Source organism: Dermochelys coriacea, chromosome 6 (genome assembly GCF_009764565.3).
Source record: "Dermochelys coriacea isolate rDerCor1 chromosome 6, rDerCor1.pri.v4, whole genome shotgun sequence".
NCBI lineage: Eukaryota > Metazoa > Chordata > Testudines > Dermochelyidae > Dermochelys > Dermochelys coriacea.
The window spans coordinates 81518947-81541274 of NC_050073.1; the positions used below are offsets into that span (position 1 = coordinate 81518947).

General features: G+C 41.2%; 1 protein-coding gene across 3 annotated transcripts in view; it reads right to left on the bottom strand.

The window, feature by feature from the left end:
* Positions 1–22043, bottom strand: part of BAZ1A (bromodomain adjacent to zinc finger domain 1A) — a 117106-nt gene extending 95063 nt beyond the window's left edge. For 2 of the 3 annotated variants that reach the window (XM_038405915.2, XM_038405913.2), the window contains exons 1-2: positions 21698–22043; positions 11105–11383 (exon numbers count right to left, since the gene is read on the bottom strand). In XM_038405915.2, coding sequence (XP_038261843.1) covers positions 11105–11383; positions 21698–21810 — 392 coding nt within the window. In that variant the 5' untranslated portion in view covers positions 21811–22043. The remainder of the gene's footprint in view (positions 1–11104; positions 11384–21697) is intronic. The other variant, XM_043516594.1, reaches the window with a different exon arrangement.
* Positions 22044–22328: the final 285 nt, after the last annotated feature.

Consider the following 22328-nt stretch of genomic DNA (forward strand, 5'->3'; position numbering starts at 1 on the left):
ACTGGGCTAGATGGACTTTCGGTCTGACCCAGTATTGCTGTTCTTATGTGGCATTCTATCTTCCACTCAATTTGCAGAGAGAGTCCTTCCCACAAATCACGAGCTTGGTCTTATTATAATTGAGAACCAGGTCTTAAAAATTACAGCAAGAAGAAAAACAAGATATATTTATATAAAAATTCTTTTACTGGTATAGCTTAGTTCCCCCTGGGAAAGGGAATAAGCTATACTGGTACAAGGCACCTGTATATCATAGAACTGTGTCCAAACTAAGGATGGTACCAGTATAATTATTTTGGTTAAAAAGAAAAACTGTACCCCTAACTGAAAGAGTTATATGGATACAAAAGAGGTGTTTAGCTCAGGCATAGCAGAAAATTACTTTAAAAAAAATTCTTTGGGTCTTTGAGGCAAAAAATGGTCACAAACTGTTTTCCTTTGCAGGTCACCTTTAAGATTTTTCTGGAGTGAACCTTCGTGGAATACCAGCAATTGATTTTTCCTGCAACCCACCATTATTTGGATACATATAATGCTTACCAGCATACGCAGAATCTCAGAAATGTAGGATTGAAAGGGAACTCAAGAAGTTATCTAGTTCAGCCCCCTGAGGCAAGACTAAGTATACCTAAACCATGCCTGACTGGTATTTGTGTAACCTGTTCTTAAAAAACTCCAATGATGAGATTCCACAATCTCCCTTGAAATCTTATTCCAGTGCTTAACTATACATATAGTTTACAAGTATTTCCTAATATCCAACCTAAATCTCCCTTGCTGCAGATTGAGCTGTTTACTTCCCGTCCTACCTCCAGTGGACATGGAGAACAATTGATCTGCATCCTTTTTATAGCATCCCTTAACATATTTGAAAGCTATCAGGTCCCCATTCAATCTTCTGTTCTTAGGTCTAAACATGGCCACTTTTTGTAACCCTTCCTGTAGGTCGGGTTATCTAAACCTTTTAACATTTTTGTAGCTCTCTTCTGGACTCTCTCCAGTTTATCCACATGTTTACAGAGTGTGGCACCCAGAACTGGACACAATACTCCAGCTGAGGCCTCACCAGCACCGAGCAGAGCAGAGCAGGACAATTACCTCCTTTGTCTTACATATGACACTCCTGTTAATACACTCCAGAATGACATTAGCCTTTTTCTCACTAGTATCACATTGTTGACTCATATTCAATTTGTGATCCACTATAACCTCCTTATCCTTTTCAGCAGTATTACCACCTAACCAGTTCTTTCCCATTTTGTAGTTGCGCATTTGGTTTTTTTCTTCCTAAGCAAAGGACTTTGCATTTGTCTTTACTGAATTTCATCTGGTTGATTTCAGACCAATTCTCCAATTTGTCAAGGTTGTCATGAATTCTAATCGTGTCCTCCAAAGTGCTTGCAATCCATCCCAGCTTGGTATCATCTGAAAATTTTATAAGCATATTTTCCATTGCCTTATCCAAGTTATTAATGAAAATACTGAATAGTAACAGATCCAGGACTGACCCTTGCAGTACCACACCAAATATGCCCTTCCAGTTTGATAGTGAACCATTGATAACCAGTCAGTTTCAACCTGCTGCTGACTGATAAGGCTATGAACAGCATCAGAGGCAAGCACTGGAGCTATTCACTTAGGAAGAGGACACAACACCAGAGTCTGGGAGGTCAAAAGTAGTGATAAAAGCAGAGCAGCGAACACACACATATGGAGTAGTAGCCAAGAAGCTCTGGGATGGGATGAGAGAAAAACAGGAGAGCAAAGAAATTCTGCTTCTCTCTTGCAGCAGGTTCTATAATTATCAGACACCGGCTACCTAGAGGCAGACTTAAAAGATGGAACACCAATCAGGATGTAGGGGCAGCACTCTGGTAAGATTCCCAGCATCCTCTAATTTCCCAGAAGCTAGGGAAAGAGGAAAAGGGAACTGAATTCTCACCTGGATAGTGCAGCTCACACATTTTACCTATCTTTGGCTACTACAGTTACATCCTCTGTCTATTAGGTACCTCATAAAACGTCCAAGATCAACATGTGAGAAAATAAATGAGACACAAAGATTGAGGAGATAAGTTAGAAAAGAACAGCAGTGCTCTCTCTACCATATAACAATTATTCTTATGCATACAGAATTCATTTTCTGGGAATCTACAGTAAATTCTATTAAATCAGTTTAGAAGAGACATTTGAGGTTGGCCACTTCCAGTCTATGAGCAGCAAAGCTTTAAAAATAAAATAGCTTAAGAGTCTAAAGCCCCAATCCAGCAAAGTACTTTGGGACTACTGAAGTACTTAAAGTTATACACATGTTTCCAAGTCCTAATTCAGCAAGCTACTTGAACAGCCAAAAACACAACAGCTTATATTTTAAGACAACCAGAGTTCAAAATTCTGCAGCGTTCTAATCTGTTGTGTGAACTCTGGCCTTAGCAAAAGTGAATGAAGAATTAACATTACAAATATTGTTTTGTAAAAGGTATACATATTCATCTACTATATATTTGTCTATACATGTAGCTAATGATTGTGATCCATAAATTAAACATCTGTTCACATTTTAAAGAAGTCACCAATCTGGAGGAAATTATTCTCTCCAGAACGTAAAATGAGAGAAAGTTATGCGATAGCTGGGGGAAGGCAACAGTATCCTCCTTCCTCTCTAGTCTAATGGCTAAGCAGCAGTTCTGCAGAAAAGGACCTGGAGTTTACAGTGGACGAGAAGCTGGATATGAGTCAGCAGTGTGCCCTTATTGACAAGAAGGGCAAGGGCATATTGGGCTGTATTAGTAGGAGCATTGCCAGCAGATTGAGGGAAGTGATTATTCCCCTCTATTCGGCACTGGTGAGGCCACACCTGGAGTACTGCATCCAGTTTTGGTCCCCCCACTACAGAAGGGATGTGGACAAATTGGAGAGAGTCCAGCGGCGGGCAACAAAAATTATTAGGGGGCTGGAGCATATGACTTACGAGGAGAGACTGAGGGAACTGGGGTTATTGAGTCTACAGAAGAGAAGAGTGAGGGGAGATCTGATAGCAGCCTTCTACTACCTGAAGGAGGGTTCCAAAGAGGATGGAGCTAGGCTGTTCTCAGTGGTGGCAGATGACAGAACAAGGAGCAATGGTCTCAAGTTGAAGTGGGAGAGGTCTAGGATGGATATCAGGAAACACTATTTCACTGGGAGGGTAGTGAAGCACTGGAATGGGTTAACTAGGGAGGGGGTGGAATCTCCATCCTTAGAGGTTTTTAAGGCCCGGCTTAACAGAGCCCTGGGCTGGGATGATTTTGTGGGTGTTGGCCCTGCTTTGAGCAGGGGATTGGACTAGATGACCTCCTCAGGTCTCTTCCAACCCTAATATTCTATGATTCTATGATTCTAAGTCTTGGGACCACTTTGTGGCCAATGCAACAGCAACTGTGGTTTCTAGTGCAACCCTCTCTATGAGGGTTGCAGAGATGGCTGATGGATCTGCAACTACATGGAAAAGGCAAATTTTCAGAGTGATCAATGGGATCTACTCATACAGCCCCTGCCTCTTCACAGACCAATCAAGAATTCCCGTTAGCCTATTTTTCAGAGAAAAACAAAGCCTCCATCCAGATTTTCAAAGGGTTGGACATTAGTTAATAATGGGGAATAGAACCTTTCACCTCCAGGCCACAGATTTAAATCCTCCGTAGTTGAATACTGCCTAAAAGACACTTTTGTCCCATAGCTATTTGGTGGCCTATATGAAGTTAGCCTAGATCCCAGTGGACAGGTACATACAATCACATAACACAAACCACAATTGGCCACTGTTGCCAGTTTAAGCAGAGAGCCAATTAATGAATAGGCTTAGAAAACAAACTATGTTCTCATTGTATATAAATAGTCCTTTCTCCCCCATCCCTCCAGATCATGGTTGATCATGTTGGCTGCATGACGACAGAAAGCCTTCACACCATTTCTACTGTACTAAGAATAACCTTTATAAAATATATAAACACCTCATGCTTCAGGGCACAAGCCAATCCCTGGGAGAGCTTAGAAAGAAACTTTACTTCTGGGCAGGTTACTTCATAATTATCCACTAATTTCTTGACTGTTGTTCTGACATCAGCCAGTGTCAAAGACAGGATACTGGACTAGACAGACCTCTGATCTGATTAGATATGGCAATACATATTTTCCTAACAGAGAACTTAATTTACCAGTGCTATTAATCTGGCACTTTTCAAAAGCACTACTTTCACTTAAACCTTATTCTGTTGGATATCTGCACTCTAGCGTTGTTTGCCTAAGGTCAGCAAGCAATCATTCTTTCGCTGTAGTGTAATCTAGTGACCAGATAGAATATAAAATTTATTCCCCCTTGATAATGGACAGCTGTTCTATGCAAATCTTTCCCTTTACTCCCTTCCCCAAGCATTCTAGTAACCCTTCTATCTAATTTTGGTTTAGTGGTGTTTATTATAAATTAAGTTATACTGTTATTGTTGTACAGTATCCCATGTGCCTCAATGGGCAATGTGAGGGCACGGTATAAATTACATTTGAGAAAAACTAAGAAGAACTAAAATGCAGGTTGCACAACAACTTCACCACCCAAATCAGTGCCAATGGCCCTATAGATTTATGATGACTTATAGACTTCCGATTTATTCACCCCAGCAAAGGAGGCCACTATATTGTTTGTAATACTAAAGTCTCAGAAGACTCATGCTTAATTAAAATCAATTAAATATTAAAACTATACCTTGGACCCAACCCTACCCCACTGAGTTTAGCAGCATAACTCCTAGGACCAGATCCTCAAAGGTATATTGGCTCCTAGCTTCCACTGAAAACAGGAATAGGCCACGTAGCTCAGTGGACTGTGTTGAACTACAGAACAGTAAGTTTTATTTTGGTTGCAGTTTGGCTGGGGATGCACAATGCTATTTCCAGCAGCATGTCACTCTTGCCATAAAGTTCCAAGTTTCAAGCATCATACCAGGACTCAGAATTCAGTAAACTGGTTAGATACATATCCTGTATATAAGTATTGACACCACAAGGCAAAACTAAATGGATCTACTGCTGTGAGAGATGTCACCCTTTAGGTGAGAAGTTAAACAGAAGACCTTCTTCTGGTAAAGTGCAAGATGGAAATTTAAGATCCCAGAATATTTTTCCAAAGAAACTGGGGATAATCCCAGTGTCCTGGCCAACGTTTTCCTTCTGTCTCAGTGAGGCATACAGGTTGTTAATGTTTTAGTTCACAACTTTATATCTTAATTCATTACTTTTAGCAGTAAATATTATTCTGGTTTTAATTTTAAACATTTCTTTCACTAAAACTGGAATAGAATTTAAACAACAGGAAGAAGAAACTAAATTGCTTTGAAAATATAGAGGATTTCGGATCCCAAACAGTTTTAGAAGATAACAGAATTACAGGCAGCACTGGTAGCAATGCCTATAGTTAAAGTTACCTAACATTTTCCATAATGGTTTATAATTTTTCCCAACTTGAATTGTCTGGGCAGAAATTTTATATGCTGGGTATCTGCCTCAGACTGAATTTTTTGAAAGCTTCAGCAAAAATAGTGTAATCTTTTCAGCAATTATGTTAGCAGAAAAACTGTAAAAATGTTTTGCTCCTTTACAAAATTCTTAATATCATTTAGCTGAGAACCCTATGTGCCTCCCTGCGTTAGAACGAGGACTTAAAATTTGGAGGAGAGGGCCCCCTCCCGTATCCACCAAAACACATAGCTGCCTTTTGACATCCCCCTAAAAATCTGCCTAAATTTGGCCAATTTATAAGCACTGAAAAAAAAATGCAGTTTGCACATGCTCAATAGAAGCTCATTTGTTTGGCAGCTAAATTCTCTAGAAATTCACAGATTCTGTCTGCAGTGAGCATGCTCCATTGCCTTGCAGCTCCTACATGCCAGCTGACACATATCACTCCTGGAGAATGATTATGCATACACCATTCAGAGACTTGCAGGGACTGAGCAGGACTTTCCCTGCAATTTCTCTTCCTGGCTGCTGGAGACTGCTATGATGCTAGACATAGTAACCAACAGCAGGGAGACAGTCTCTCCTGAACTCTCAGTGTTTCTCCTGTGGCACCATGGCAGTGAGGAGGAGGAAGCAGCCTGACTCAAATGCAAAGGGTTGAGGAGCAGAGGGGAAGACATGGACAGGCTGGAAGTTATAGGAGCCAGAGTTGAGGGAGCAAGAGAAGGGAAAAGAGGCAGAATGGTCTGTAACAAAAATTCGATTTTCCACCAAATGCATTCGATGAAGTGAGCTGTAGCTCACGAAAGCTTATGCTCAAATAAATTTGTTAGTCTCCAAGGTGCCACAAGTACTCCTTTTCTTTTTGCGAATACAGACTAACACGGCTGCTACTCTGAAACCTGTAACAACTAGAGCACACTTCAGAACCTGCACTTGGACCCAGGATTCTTGAGTCTCAATGTTCTTGTACTCCCTCCTAGGAAACAGCTGTGAAATCCACTGACAGTGTCTTTCTTACCCCCCACCCCAACATACTCCCTTACTCTCAGTGACAAAAAAAGTATGATTTGATTACAGGTGACTGTGGCCACATTTCTTTTTATTAAAATAGATCAAAGCAATATAGGTCAAAAGAGATCTTATACAGTAAATTTCTATATTGCCTGAAAACCATATTTTCAATAAGAGTTTAGGCTTCAGGCTAAATTTCAAAGCTACACAAGAAGATCAATACACATTAATAAAAATATTTACATGTAACATGGACTTCTACACTTAACCCCCCCATGCAATACTATGAAAATATAGGCCAAAATCCAATTAACAGTCAACTGCTGTAAAAGGGGAATAACTTATGTCTTGTTCCCCATCTCTTTATACTGTTTAATTATATGGCTCCAAACAGAGAGATACTTTAGCAGTAACATGATTTTTGCACTTTATTTGCCATGAATTTTAAAGAGCTACATTGGACCTCCAATATAAGCCATGCAGGACTACTGTTCTAGCCTATCAGCCTTAGTGCATGTATAATAGTTAAATTTTACAAAATACACAATTCATGCTCATATGTTTAAGAGTAGACAAACCTGAACAGCTTAGGTCTTAGTAGAAACAGACCTTTTACCTAAAATTTTTCTTGACGCCTTTAAATCAATCTTTTTATTAGTCCTTTTAAAAGATTACATTAATTTGAGGCATTTTGCTCAAATCTGAGTGTATTTTGTAGTTCCACATTTTAATTCACGCACCAATTAAAAAAATAAAAAATAATAATAAATTTAATAAAATTTATTTTATTAAAATTTATTTTATTATTAACTTTAATAAAAAAAAACAAGCATATTTTAGTCAGTCACCTTTGTATTAAAAAATGAATGAAAATTCTCCTAAAGGATTAAAATTCAGATAAAATGTAATACTTACTGAGGCAAATCCAATTATTCAAAGATAAACTTATACTGCAATTTGATCAGAACAATAGCACTATATTTCAATTTATTCTCAAAGTGAAATGAACAAATATTTTACAGGAGTGCATTATCCTCTAAACGGAAATGTGAAAAAGACTCCGAATTTCATCCTGTGAAGAAACAAGGCAGCAAACTTTGTCTATAGTTGCATTAACCTAGTATGCATCTACTTTTCAACCGAACATTTTCCCTTAACATGCTCACTAGGTGTCCAAAGAAACAAATGGAAACGTGTGAAAGGGTAATTGATGATTAACATTATATTTAGCAAGGTGAGAACTGGCCTTATTCCATTTGATAGAAAGTGTTGCCAACTTCTTCTCACATGGGCCTCTCACACGTCCACTTTTAAAAAGGGCATTCTGTTGGTGATCACAAGCACTTTGCTAGAAAGTGTCCACCTCAGATAGGAATATTCTACAATGACTTCAGATCAAGATACCAGATTATTGGTCCACACTGAGCTATAGCCAACATGTTAGAACACCTAACTAGACAAAGGTAGTCCCCAAGGCAAAGCAAGGGGACACTAAACCTTACAAAAGACTAACCATGAGGAAAGAAAGAAAGGATATTCTCTTACACCAACACCACCTCCTGAAGTTGTATTCTGATCTCTTTCTTGAACCAGACATCCAGAGAAGGTGGAGTGAAAATCTCTGACCATCAGCTAAGCCAAGCCTAAAGTGTAAAACTAAGAGACAAAGGAGACCAACCAGCGCCCCACACAAAACAAGCTCAAATTATTTGTAACATCAGAACTAGTGCTCAACTAAGACTAATGATATGATGTAAAACCGTAAGAAGATGAGAACTGCCATATTGGGTCAGACCAAAGGTCCATCTAGCCCAGTATCCTTTCTTCTGACAGTGGCTAATGCCAGGTGCCCCAGAGGGAATGAACAGAACACGTAATCATCAAGTGATCCATCCCCTGTTGCCCATTCCCAGCTTCTGGCAAACAGAGGCTAGGGACACCATCTCTACCCATCCTGGTTAATAGCCATTGGATGGACCTATCCTCCATGAATTTATCTAGTTCTTTTTTGAACTCTGTTATAGTCTTGGCCTTCACAACATCCTCTGGCAAGGAGTTCCACAGGTTGACTGTGTGTTGTGTGAAAAAAATACTTCCTTTTGTTTGTTTTAAACCTGCTGCCTATTAATTTCATATGGTGACCCCTAGTTCTTGTGTTATGAGAAAGAGTAAATAACACCAATTTCTCCACACCAGTCATGATTTTATAGACCTCTGTCATATCCCCTCTTAGTGGTCTCTTTTCCAAGCTGAAAAGTCCCAGTCTTATTAATCTCTCCTCATAAAGCAGCCATTCCATACCCTTGTCTTATTATCTAACCCTTTCTTAATGATTCCCAACATTCTGTTCACTTTTTTGACTGCTGCTGAACATTGAGTGGATGTTTTCAGAGAACTATCCACAATGACTCCAAGATCTCTTTCTTGAGTGGTAACAGCTAATTTAGACCCCATCATTTTATATGTATAGCTGGGATTGTGTTTTCCAACATGAATTACTTTGCATTTATCAACACTGAATTTCATCTGCCAGTCACCCAGTTTTGAGAGATTCTTTTGTAGCTCTTTGCAGTCTGCCTGGGACTTAACTATCTTGAGTAGTTTTGTATCATCTGCAAATTTTGCCACCTCACTGTTTACACTTTTTCCAGATCATGAATATATTAAATAGGACTGGGCCCAGTACAGACCTCCGGGTAGAGGTAGAGCCTCTGAGAGTACATCTACACTATACCGGCTTAAGTACATCACCCTAGCTGTGCCGGCATAATCCCCTAGCATAGATTCAGTCTACACTGACAGCGGGGTTTTTAATATAGGAGCAGGAACATCACCTCCCTGAACAATGTGTTGATGGAAGCATTCTTCCATTGACATGGCTACCCCCACACTGAGGTTAGGCCAGCATAGCTGCATCAGTCAGGGGTTTAGAGCAGGCCCAAGAAGACGACAATGTGAGTGGGCTTATATGGCAAAATCAAACATCTGAATTCGCCAACATTCCATTGGAGCACATGGACTTGTATTTTAATTATTTGATTAAAATCCTATTTCCCACTACATAATACAACTATTTCCGTATCTGTACTGCCATGGAAGAAAGGCAAAGCCAGGAATCACATGAAAGGGTGGGCCTCCAATAAATATGCAGGCCCTATCCCCTCTAACATACACAGGTTTTTGCCATGGATCTGAGGACATCCACAGGCTATTGTGTCATGCTATCTGACTACTTCATGGCCTGGCAAAGCTTGCCTTGCCCCCAACAGGATAAAGGCCCAATCCAGCAAAAATGTATGCATATGCTTAAATTTACACTGAGTATTCCCATCCAGGGAACTATTCAGTGTGTAAATTTAAGCATGTGGAAATCTTTACAGGATTGAGACTTAAATGAAAACTTTATGACTTGAAATTAAGAACATTTCCTGGTCCCTTCAGAGAAACAATGTACTGTAAGGGAAAATTCAACCCAACTAACACACTTATAGCTAACTCTAAACTAATGGATTCAAAAATGAAAGTGATCACATCTGAGAAAAATACCTTTAAAATTCAGGATTTCTCCAAATCCTTAATAGTAGTAGCCTCACCCCTCATTCCCCTAACTAAAAGCTTCTGTAATTCATATAAAGATAATACTAAAAAGAAGCATTGTTAACAGCTCATAACATGCTCGTATGTACAGTATGAGCAGAAACAGCTTAAAAATCCTATAGGAAAATATGTGCACCCCGGAATGACCAAATATTATATCACTCTCTCACCATTCCTCACTTTTCTGAGCATGTTCCTGTAACAAACTAATGCTTTTGGAATGGAAGTGTTTTTTGTCTACTAATTACAAAACTTGAACAACCCAGCTTAAATTGCTTATTTCTCTTTCTAACATTTTGCCACTTTTGAGGTACAAAAATACCATCTGGTGACTTCCACACTACTTCATTCCAGAAGCCTTATCAAAGAAGTCTTTGAGGACACTTTTAGCAGGCATTCATAATGTTCCCTAGTTGATAATTACATCTCACTCTAAAAGTTTGTAAATCTGTAACCCAGTACATCAACTAATAGTTTCTCACCAATGTTTATATCATTTTTCCACTAAAAAATCATGATAATTTGCAAAAAATTTTCCTGTGTTCCATTCAAGTAACCTTTAGATCACACAGCACATTTTCTGGACATCAATGGATGTCAAACCACTCAAACGCCAGCCCGCTCCGTGCACTGCAGTGGCTTTCCTGGACAGAGGGCTGAATGGAAATTCCTTCAAAACACATCAATGTTACTTCAGGATCAATAGGACCGCTCTGGAAAAAAATGCCAAGGGGCTGGATGTGCTGCCTCCAGCAATCACAGTAACTGCCAAGCCAAGGAATGAGAAACTGATCCCAGGAATCCAACCCTAGCCACTAGTAACATAATAAACAGCATTAATCACATGGCTAGCAAGAGACATTGTACTTGTCCTACAAATAACTTGTTACAGAATTCATAACCCCAAGTTTTGTAAAAATAAATAAATGAATAAGTAAATAATAAAAATAGATGTACAATAACACATATTTAATGAATAATATGTATAAAATGTGTTTACCTTGCACCATTATTTCTAACTACTTCCACTGTTTCACCAACAAAATATCGATCCTTGGCATAAGCGAAGATTTCATCACAGATTTCATGAAGTCGTGAGCGATGGGTAAGGGTGGCCAAATACAGAACTGGAATTATGAGTGCCTCCGGAAAACTCTGGAGATTAAGTCTGGCTTTCTTTTCTGATTCCAGTGCTTCCTGATATGTGAGTCCAGGTTTACCTGTCACAGCACAACTCCATACAAGGCTGTTACACAGAATGGTGCGTTCAAAAAAGTCACTATAATGAAGAAAAAAAGAAAAAAAGAAAAAAAAATGAATAGAATTCTAGCTAACACCTTCAGTTTATTCACAGTTAATATGGTGTCACATGTTTTTGACCAACTAAGTGAAAAACACTCTTTACATGTCTAAAATTTAAACATTGCACTGCTTCTGTTCAAGTTGTAGATTGTAGTATCTCCAGATTTAAATTACAGTAATCACAGTATATATAGAACACATTATTACTGGCTCTCAATTCATGATGGAATACTGAAAGAGTCATTTTGCCACTTCTGTTCAACCCAATTTTTCAGTGCTTGATAAATCTACTATTGTAGGGCCAAAACCTGTTCTCACTACAGTCTACATCGGGGTCTCAAACACGCGGCCCACGGGGTTATTTTCTGTGAACCGCCAGCTCCCCACGGCCCCCCCCACAGCGTTTACCCAGAGCGGCTCCAGCTCGCCGAGCACCGGGGGCAGGGCAGGCTCCCTGTCTGCCTGCCCTGGCCCTGCACCACTCTGGGAAGCAGCTGGGACCTGGGGGAGGGATGGGGGGCACAGGGTTCTGTGTGTTGTCCTGGCCACTCCTCCAGGTACCTTCCCCGAAGCTCCCATCGGCCGTGGTTCGGGGAAGGGACTGGTATGGGGGCAGGAAAGGGGTGGGAAGAGGGAGGGCAGGGGCGGGGCCTCATGGAAGGGGTGGAGTGGGGGCAGGGCTGGGGCAGCGGGGTGGGGGGGACGTGGTCAGTGGTACGGCCCGCGGGCCAATGTACTTTCCTCATTTGGCTCTCATGGTCATTTGAGTTTGAGACCCCTGGTCTACATGCAGCAAAACTCTCCCTCTGATTTTAACAGGACAGTATCAGGCCCTTAGGCCCTGCAAAAAAGCGCACATACACAAGTAATTTTATATATCGGAGTAGTCCCACTGAGTTCAATGAGACTACTCATGGGTTTAAATTTAACACCACATTCTATGTATATGCTTACAAAATCAGCACCTAAAATTGTACAAGTATAAAACAGTCTTGCAATTTTTTTCTTTTTAAATGGTTTTAATTCATTTAAGTTCCACTTTGCTTTTCAGCAGTCAAAACACTTGAGTGCTTTCGAGTGTTCTGGCCCATCAATGGGGTAGTTAAAAAATAACACCAAGCACTTCTTTGAAATAGTTTTTGTTCTTTTACTGTTTGCATTGCTCTTATAAAAGCATTAAAATATTTTTTCTGCAGATTCTTCCCATCCCCCTTTTTAATTTGGCAAATATTGATTTTTCTTCCCCTCTTGTGTTCAAATTAATACTGAAATTACCATGTTTATTCTTGTTTACTTCCTGTTTAGTACACCAGGATAATTTCTACAGTATTGATTATTCAACAGCTGTTGCAGGGTGAGCCCATCACAATATTTTTTGATGAACCTGGCAAAATAGTGGTTTGTTAAATTCATTTCTAGATAAAATAGTTGATTTTTTTAAGTTAATGTAGAATCAAAGCCATTTAGTAGATTATAGCTGTTAAAATACATCACATATTGTTGATCAACTAATAGTTTGATAGTGTGCCTTTAAATATACATTCCTTAATGCAGTGTTTCCTAAACATTTAAAAGCTGAGGACCACTTCAGCATAATGAAATCAATCATTGCCGCCTGCCCCGCCCCCCTCCCGCAACCTTACTGTGTGTTGTTATACATTAAAACACACAACAAATTTAACATCTTCTGTGTCATTCAAGCTAATCTATCATGCCCCATCCCCCAGGGGGTGCGGGAGAGAGAGGGTCAACTCCATACTTTGGGATACACTGGTATACATCTTCATAATGTGATTGGTTGGTTTTTTTTATGCTTTGATGAGGAGTGAAACAGTTAACAAGGATGTTATCATTATATTAGCGTTGTATTATCATACAAAGTATTATTATTGTCATCTGAGTTAGCACCCAGTGAAGTGAATGGGGCAGCTCACACCTAAGAACTATTGTTTTAGGCTCTTTACACACTCAGGCAGACATCTGTGGATCATTTACATTTGCTTCACCTTTTCAAAGTTTGCATTGCAACCATAACAGCTAGACACTGTGTACATGAAAGCTGAGACTCTACAGGATAATTGAGAGTCTGGCCGTGTTTCCCAGCTAGTCTTCCACATGCCTTCAAAATGGGAGCTTCCCACACATTAGGAAAAGTTCCTTAAAAGAACACCAATTTCTCTACTTTGTGCATTTCACAGCATCTTTGGCCCCAATTCTGCAAAGACTAATGCATGCACTTAATTTACACACTAGTAGTAGTCTTCAATGCATATAGTTAAATATTTACTAAATCTTTGCAGGACTGGGGCCTTTGTGTATAGTTCCACTATTTCCCTGTCAGTCACCTACTTCTTCCTTTGCTAAGGAGATTCTAGAATTATCAACAGGAGATCAGGAAAAAAATTTCAAACAAATTATTTTTAAAAAGTTTCAGGATATACTATTTAAAAAATGCACCATCAGAAACTGGAGTTTTTTAAAAATTGTTCACTTGAAACGTAAATATCAAATTGACAATGTCCCTTTCAGGGCTGCTATCTTTTTCTGAGGGAGTGGTGGGGACAGACATGTTATTTAAATGAAACCTTTAACTTAAAAAAAAAAAAAACCCACACATCTCTCAAGTAAAATCTACAAGTAAATTTGTTACAAGTGAAAGCTAAGATTACCATGAAAGAAACAGGTTTGAGGAAAACATAGTAGTTTACTGTAGTTAGTTTACTCTTTTGTTTTGAGTGGGTTTTTGCACACATCAGCATGGAGAAAAAAATCATTTGCAAAAAAAGTAAATGTGCTTATAAAACTAATCAGAATAGTCACAAAGACACAGGAGTCAGCAAAGTCCCTGATACTACCTTTCACCTCTCTCTCTCTCTCTCTTTCGCTTTAAAAAATTGATTACATTTAATCTTGGCAGCATCCCTTCACTTTAGCCAGCAGCTACAAATAGCACATCAGACAGATAATTTATGTCACAGGTCATTAACATGTTATTGTTACATATTATAATGTCACAAACTGGGTCTGAGAGAACAAAAAACCAACATCATGTCAATAGATTTTTAATATTCCTGCACTCCTGCTCCATGGAGACATATTTGTGCCATTGCAGTTATGTAAATAGAAGCTACCAATACAGCTAAGTAGCGGTAGTTACAATATTTTATGTTAAAAGAAATCGAAAAATAAAAGGCTTGATTGAGCATACTTCGTGTTGCATTTAAATTCACAAAAGCAAATACATTTAGAGTTAAAATTGCCATTGTGTCCTTATCACATCCCTTTATGTTGAAAAGCTGTGACATATATGGCGTTTTAATATCACCAACTGTTCCAAGATCTCTGCACCTGAACATATTAGGATGAAGTTCATATGGAATGGCAGTTGAGGCCCATCAGCATGAACCCTTCAGCCTATGTAAACCCCATTTGACTTCCATGGGTTCCAGAGTAGCAAAAATCAAGTTGCAATCCAGAGACTAAGTTGGACTTCCTTTTGTTGGAGGCCCTTATGCTAAACCATGAATTTGAATGGCATGGTTCTATTTATATTTATAAATGAACAAAGTATTAGCAATGTAAACAGTTAACTTTTTATGCAAGAATAAACCGACTGACAAAATCCTGGGCAAAAGCCTTGAAAAGTAGTTCAATCCTGTTACTAAATAAGTAAAAAGGATTTATTATGAGTCAGATTCAATTAAAAAAAAAAAGAAAAAGAAAGAAATTGCATCCAGTTTCTGCACTGAGAATCTTTGTGAAAGGCCGCAGAAGCCTGATTTAGGAGTTTCTGCAGCCTTGTGCAACAGCCAAAACGGTGTGTGTGGTTCTGATTAAATTGAACATATTCAAATGTTTCCACTTACCCCAAGACCTACTAAATATATGTTTTTATTGTTGAGTGTGTCTAAGAATAAGCTTATTTCAAATCAATTTCTTTTTTTTTTTAGAAAGTTTAAAATACTAAGGAAAGAAAGTTTACTTAAAACAGAATTAAAAACATAAGCATCAAATATTGCAAAATGTTACTTCATCCTGCCATATGCTAAACCCAATGTAAAGGGCAGAATATAAATGGATTATCCTGAATTTAGAAAAGAAAAACATTTTCTCAAGTCAGTCATCTTTTTTTTTTTTTTTTTTAAATATGGATCCCTTTCGGCGTCTAACATACAATGTACACATAGGCATGATGTTAGGATACTGACTTACAAGGATGCTGGTGTGAATGGCATTTCCCATGTTCCAAAATATCCTATCTTCAAAAGGGGTAAATACAAAATGCTTCAAAGCAATGTACAAAACACCCCAAAGTGAGCAGTTATGGACTCATCTGCCTATAGATAATTTCTTCCTAAGCTCCTTAGTTAGAGGTTAGCTATTCCCTGAAGAATATATTCCAAAATTCTGGGTTTCTCTTTAAACAATAATATACCAACACTGTAATGTAACTATGTATGTTCTCATTACCCATTTACACATTTCTGGAATTCTGCTAAACTACCCGCATCAATAATATCTGGTGTCAATGTGATCCACTGGCTGATTGTGCAGTTGTGTAAAAAGTGTTTCCTTTGACCAGTTGCAAATATGCTGACCTTCAATTTCACCAAGTGTCCCATTGATCTTATATTATGAGACAGGGCAAACAGAAGTGCCCCAACTATCTCTCTCTCTCTCTCTCTTTCTCGTCCCCTCTTTATTTCTCCTCTCTGTACTGAACACTCCCCATCTTTTCAGTCTTTCTTCATATGGAAGAAACATTGCACAGCTCTGCACCTCACATTGCACCAGATAGTACCACTAATTTTTAAATGGCTTTATAATTTTTCCATTCCATTTCTCATGCTTCCTAACGTTTGTTTTTTCAGATGCCGCTACACATTGAGCTGTCCACAGTGATACTCAGATCTTTTTCCTGACCTGTTACAGTTAATTTAGAACCTAGTAAGGTTCTAAACAGACAGAAAACACAAAAGATCTGTGTGCATTGTGCATGTGTTATCAGCACAATTTTGTACGGGAGCAAGGCATGGACCTTAGACTCTCATCAGGAAAAGAGGCTTAACAGCTTTCATATATGTTGCCTTTGTCAAATCTTTAAAATCTCCTGGAAAGACAGAGTCACCAGCACTGAGGTGCTCAAGCGGGTCAGTATACCCAGCATGAAAACACTCCTCAAACAGAGACGCCTATGATAGCTTGGGTATGTGTGACGAATGATGGGCACATCCCAAAGGACATCCACTACAGCAAATTGGCATCTGAAAAAAGATGCAAAAGATGCCCAAAATTGCGTTTCAAGGACGTTTGCAAGAGAGACCTCAAAGAAATGAACATGGATGTGGATAACTGGGAAGATCACACTCAGGACCACAGCTTTTGGAAACAAGAGCTTAACAAAGGTCTCCAGAGTTAAGAGAAGAAGCAGTTCAGCTTAGCAGAGGAGAAAAAACACTCGCAGAAGGTAGAGCCCAAAGGGCTGAAACACCACCTTTAAATGTGACAGATGCAGCAGAAATTCTCTCTCTAGAGCAGGTCTCTTCAGTCACAGCCATGGCTGCCATAAAGAATTTACTCAGTTGGTTTTTACCTCTCACAGTGCATATCCGTGGTAGAAGGATGCCTACTACTACTATTAGTCAGGTATGAGAATAATTTAAATTATTCCTTCCAGCATGCAATATCTGCAACTGTCAATACTGAATTTAATCTGCCATCCTACTATTTAATTCCCTATCTTTGATAGGTGTCACTAAAGATTTCCAGTCCTCTCCAGTCTTGATAACCTTAAATAACTGTGCCACCTGCAAATTTTGCCATCTCATAGATTCATAGATACTAAGGTCAGAAGGGACCATTCTGATCATCTAGTCCGACCTCCTGCACAGCGCAGGCCACAGAACGTCACCCACCCACTCCTATGAAAAACCTCACCCATGTCTGAGCTATTGAAGTCCTTAAATCATGGTTCAAAACTTCAAGGAGCAGAGAAGCCTCCCTCCAGTCAACCATGCCCCATGCTACAGAGGAAGGCAAAAAAACCTCCAGGGCCTCTCCAATCTGCCCTGGAGGAAAATTCCTTCCCGACCCCAAATATGGCAATCAGCTAAACCCTGAGCACATGGGCAAGATTCACCAGCCAGATACCCAGGAAAGAATTTTCTATAGTAAATCAGATCCCATCCATCTAATATCCCATCTCAGGGGATTTGGCCTATTTACCCTGAATATTTAAAGATCAATTACTTACCAAAATCCCATTATCCCATCATACCATCTCCTCCATAAACTTATCGAGTAGAATCTTAAAACCAGATAGATCTTTTGCCCCCACTGCTTCCCTTGGAAGGCTATTCCAAAACTTCACTCCTCTGATGGTTAAAAACCTTCGTCTGATTTCAAGTCTAAACTTCCTGGTGGCCAGTTTATACCCATTTGTTCTTGTGTCCACATTGGTGCTGAGCTGAAATAATTCCTCTCCCTCTCCTGTATTTATCCCTCTGATATATTTATAGAGAGCAATCATATCTCCCCTCAACCTTCTTTTAGTTAGGCTAAACAAGCCAAGCTCCTTAACTCTCCTTTCATAAGACAAGTTTTCCATTCCTCGGATCATCCTAGTAGCCCTTCTCTGTACCTGCTCCAGTTTGAATTCATCCTTTTTAAACATGGGAGACCACAACTGCACACAGTATTCTAGGTGAGGTCTCACCAGTGCCATGTATAACGGTACTAAAACCTCCTTATCCCTACTGGAAATGCCTCTCCTGATGCATCCCAAAACCGCATTAGCTTTTTTCACAGCCATATCACATTGGCAGCTCATAGTCATCCTATGATCAACCAATACTCCAAGGTCCTTCTCCTCTTCCGTAACTTCTAATCGATGCGTCCCCAACTTATAACTAAAATTCTTGTTATTAATCCCTAAATGCATAACCTTACACTTCTCACTATTAAATTTCATCTTATTACTATTACTCCAGTTTACAAGGTCATCCAGATCCTCCTGTATAATATCCCGATCCTTCTCCGAATTGGCAATACCTCCCAGCTTTGCATCATCTGCAAACTTTATTAGCACACTCCCACTTCTTGTGCCAAGGTCAGTAATAAAAAGATTAAATAAGATTGGTCCCAAAACCGATCTCACTGCATAACCCCTCTTTTATAGATTACAGAATTATGAAATATTATTTCACTCTATTGGAAAATAAGTTCTAGATCACTAAAAAAAATAGTCTTTTTAAAATGTTAGTCCTGCTGAGTTCTACATGCATTGGTTATTATCGTGATGGCTCTCCAGCAGTAAAGGGATGATACAAAAATGTGAGAAACACATCTCTATTGCTACTAATAGTAATTATAAAAGTAAATTCAAAGCCAGATGGATTTCCAAGTTTTCTGTTGGTATTACTGCAAGTTTGCACAAATACCAACTCTTAAGCACATAATGTAATCTGAGGTGTCTAACACCTAATGTGCTAGATCCAGCAGCCTACTAGGTCTTATGGTTGCAAAAGTAATCTAAATACAAAGTGAGCGTACACCAAGGCAGTGTTGTCTTCCCAACTGCACAGAGCATAAAACAAACAATGGGTCTGGAAAGTGTGAACTCCCCAGCCCTCATAAATCTCATTGGTCATGTACAGAGAAGGAAAAAAGGTAGGTTTTCCAAATGTGTTAGCTAATGCACTTTTAAATGCAACTTTACAACTAGTAGAGACAGAATTTGCCACCTTTAAAAACATGGTAGATGGCGATTCTAGATTCTCAGTTAGGGTACACCACAACCAGCTAACACAATTTTAAAGGTATTAAACTGTGACTATACAAATTGTTAAGTGATGTTTCAAATCATATTGGCTAACCTGATTTTAAAAAAACAACCCAAACTAAAGACATACCACCTTTTCTTCCAGCCTAAACACCACCAGAGACAAAGCAAGGGGACGAGAAACAGATAAAGGAGAACAGGCGAGTGCAGAAATAGCAGTGGTCCAGAAAGTGAGAGAATATTTTCCCACAGAGCAATATCTAATATGATAAATAGTAACTGAGAGGTTAGTGAGTACATGAAGGCCATATTCAATCCTTGAATATATATGCAAAGTATCATCAGATCTGGGGGGAGATTCACTGAGACCTGAGTGTAGTATGTAATCCAAAATTTATCCTTCAGCCTACAAACCAGATTTAAAAATGGAATTTGGCCCTTTCCATAGAATGAATGACATTCTTATTTTTTTAATCTTCACACCTCTTCAATGCACCTAGGAAAGCTTCATCCCACTAAGTGTCTTTCTAAACTGGACATACTCACTTGATTTTCATTTGGGATGTCAATGAGAGTCAGCTATAATACTGTGATAACAATAATTCTAATTTATAAAAGAAACTTTCAAAATAATGGAATTATGAAAAGTCTTATGTTCTGCAGAAAAACTTGGGTCCCTAGGTTCCTTCCCTTTACATCCTTGAGACTTTAATACAAACACTTCTGAACTACACTTCTTAAACTTTCTTTAGGGCTTTTGTTTTTAAATTCTCTCCTCCACTACTTTGCTCAGAAAACCCTTTCAGAAGTACTTAATCCAACTTCTTTTAAGGTTTTATTAGGTGAAGTCTTTTTTAGTAGCAAAAACAAGTCCAAGCATGAGAAGCCTTAGGTGTGCTCTAATTTCCTATGCTGCAAATGAAAGTATTTCTGATTTAATCTCACTAGGCTGCATTTATTTAAAAAAAAAATATATAAGACAAGATTTGATTTTTGGGAACATTTTGTGGGTGGATGGAGGTGGTTAATTAACATTCTTATTTTAGAAAGAATGCTGGATCAGATTGTAAAGTTAAAAGGGTCAGCTTTAAAAATGTCATCTCTCTCTAAAGGCTTCTTACCCACTGCTGTTACAAAGTAAAATTATAATCAGCATAAGTAAGAGAGAATAGAGAAAAATAATTGTCTCTCCTTTTTTAATATACCTTGTACATATGACAACACTTTGTTTCACAAATTTCTGTCAGACTAACACAGAAACAAGGGAAAGAAACATTTAAAAAAATAGAAAAATTACTGTAAAACTATTAATATTGGAGGGGGAACCTGAGGGGTAAGTGTACTACTTGAAACCGTGTTGGGTTTGTTTGGGGTGCTTTTACAGCATTACGTTGGTGTCCCTCTGACATGGAGAAGCTCAGTTACTTATTAAGGGGAGGCACAGAAGAGCTTAAGAGGCTGCTTTGAGCAGAGAGCCTGCAAAGTGTTTGGAATTGAAGATGCGCCAATAATACCCCTGATACTAGTGCCCTCAAGGACAGATGCAACATCCTCCGCCCCCAGGAATCCTCCCCAACCGCAAAGGACGAGTCTCAGGGCGGCAAAGCCGTGTGACGAAAGAACCCCACTACTATTGCTTAGGTGGCCGAGCGACGGCAACCGCTGCGGCAGGGCACGCTCAAGACCGGGAGCTGGGAGCGACTTCAAACGGTCACCCAGCAACTCCCAACCCGACAGTGCCCTGGAGCTGGCGGGGGCGGCGCACCAACCCCGGGCGAGAACAAGGGGTGAAGGGTCGGGGGGAGGCTGAGTTGACTCCACACGCTGCGCCCCCCGCCACCCCGGCCCGGCTGCTACGACAACAATAGTGAGGCTAGCACATGTCAGGCTGCTCCCCACGCACGCCGGGGCCGCCGCTCCCCCGCGGCGTCATTTAAACCCCGGCCCGGCCGCCGCAGAGCCGAGCCGCCGAGTTAGGCGCGCGGAGGTTCAGTGCCGGCGGCCCGGTAACCGTTGTGCCCCCGCTCTGGGGGCCGTGGGCGGGGCTGGTGCACACACCGAGGCCTAGCAGCCGCCGACATGCGGCCCCGGCTCCCCCGAAGGAGCAGGAGGCCAGGCCAGGCACTTACTGCCGCCCGCTCAACTTTCACTTCCCCACCGCCCCTGGCGGCCCGCGGCCGAGGCACACGGACAGTGACACTGCACCCGGGGCAGCTCGCCCCGCTGCTGCCCCGCCGCCCCAGGGACCTCCCTTCCCTAACCCCGACGAGCCCCCGGGGGGTGAGGCGGGCTCCGGGGAGGGGATTCCCCCGGTCTCCGCGGGGCACCGCGCCGGAGAGGAGTACGGCTCGTCGGCCACAGCGCTCCCAGCGGAGGGTCCGCGGGGCGCCGAGCGGGGACTCCCCCTCCCGCCCCAGATGCCAGCCCTTCGGGAGGTTAAAGTGCCCTGGCCCGCCCGGGGAAGCGGACACACGCGCGGGGGGCGGGGGGCGGGGGGGGGGTGTCTCTTACTCGTAGTCCCTGAAGATCTCGTTGGTGACCCTGCAGTAGAAGACGCGCTCGTCGGGCCGCAGGTCGGCGGGGGGCTTCTTCCTCACGAAGGGCTTTCGGTGCAGCAACGGCATCGCCCCGCTCCGCGCGCTCCTTTCTGCCCCGACCCGCTTCAAATTGGAGGGAAAATAAGAGTGAGTGCGAGCAAGCGAGCGGCAGCCTGGGGAGGAGGGAGCGGGGCCCGGCGTGTCCCTCCCCCCAGGAGAGCCGGGGAAGGAGCTCGGGTCGCGGCGGCACGGGGATCCGGCGGCAGCCTTTTGTGTGCCGCACACGCCGCTGCCTGCCTGGGACTGCGAGGAGGGAGCTGCGGATCCTTCCTCCCCCGCCTCCTCCTCCTGCCTCACAATGGGGCCGTGACGCCGAGCAGCAGGCGGAGGCGGCTCTCCCCCCCCCCCCCCCGAGTCACACAACGTGCTCGGCTTGGGGATACCCCGGCTGCTGCGATCGCGCTTTGTCTCCTCCGGTTCCCCGGCCGCAGGGTCACCCCCTTCCCCCGCCTCTGACCTGCACACGCCGGGCCGGACACCAACTTCCACTCCCCCTTCGCCGCCGCCGCCTCCTCCCTACACAGCAAACACGGGGGGAGGGGTAG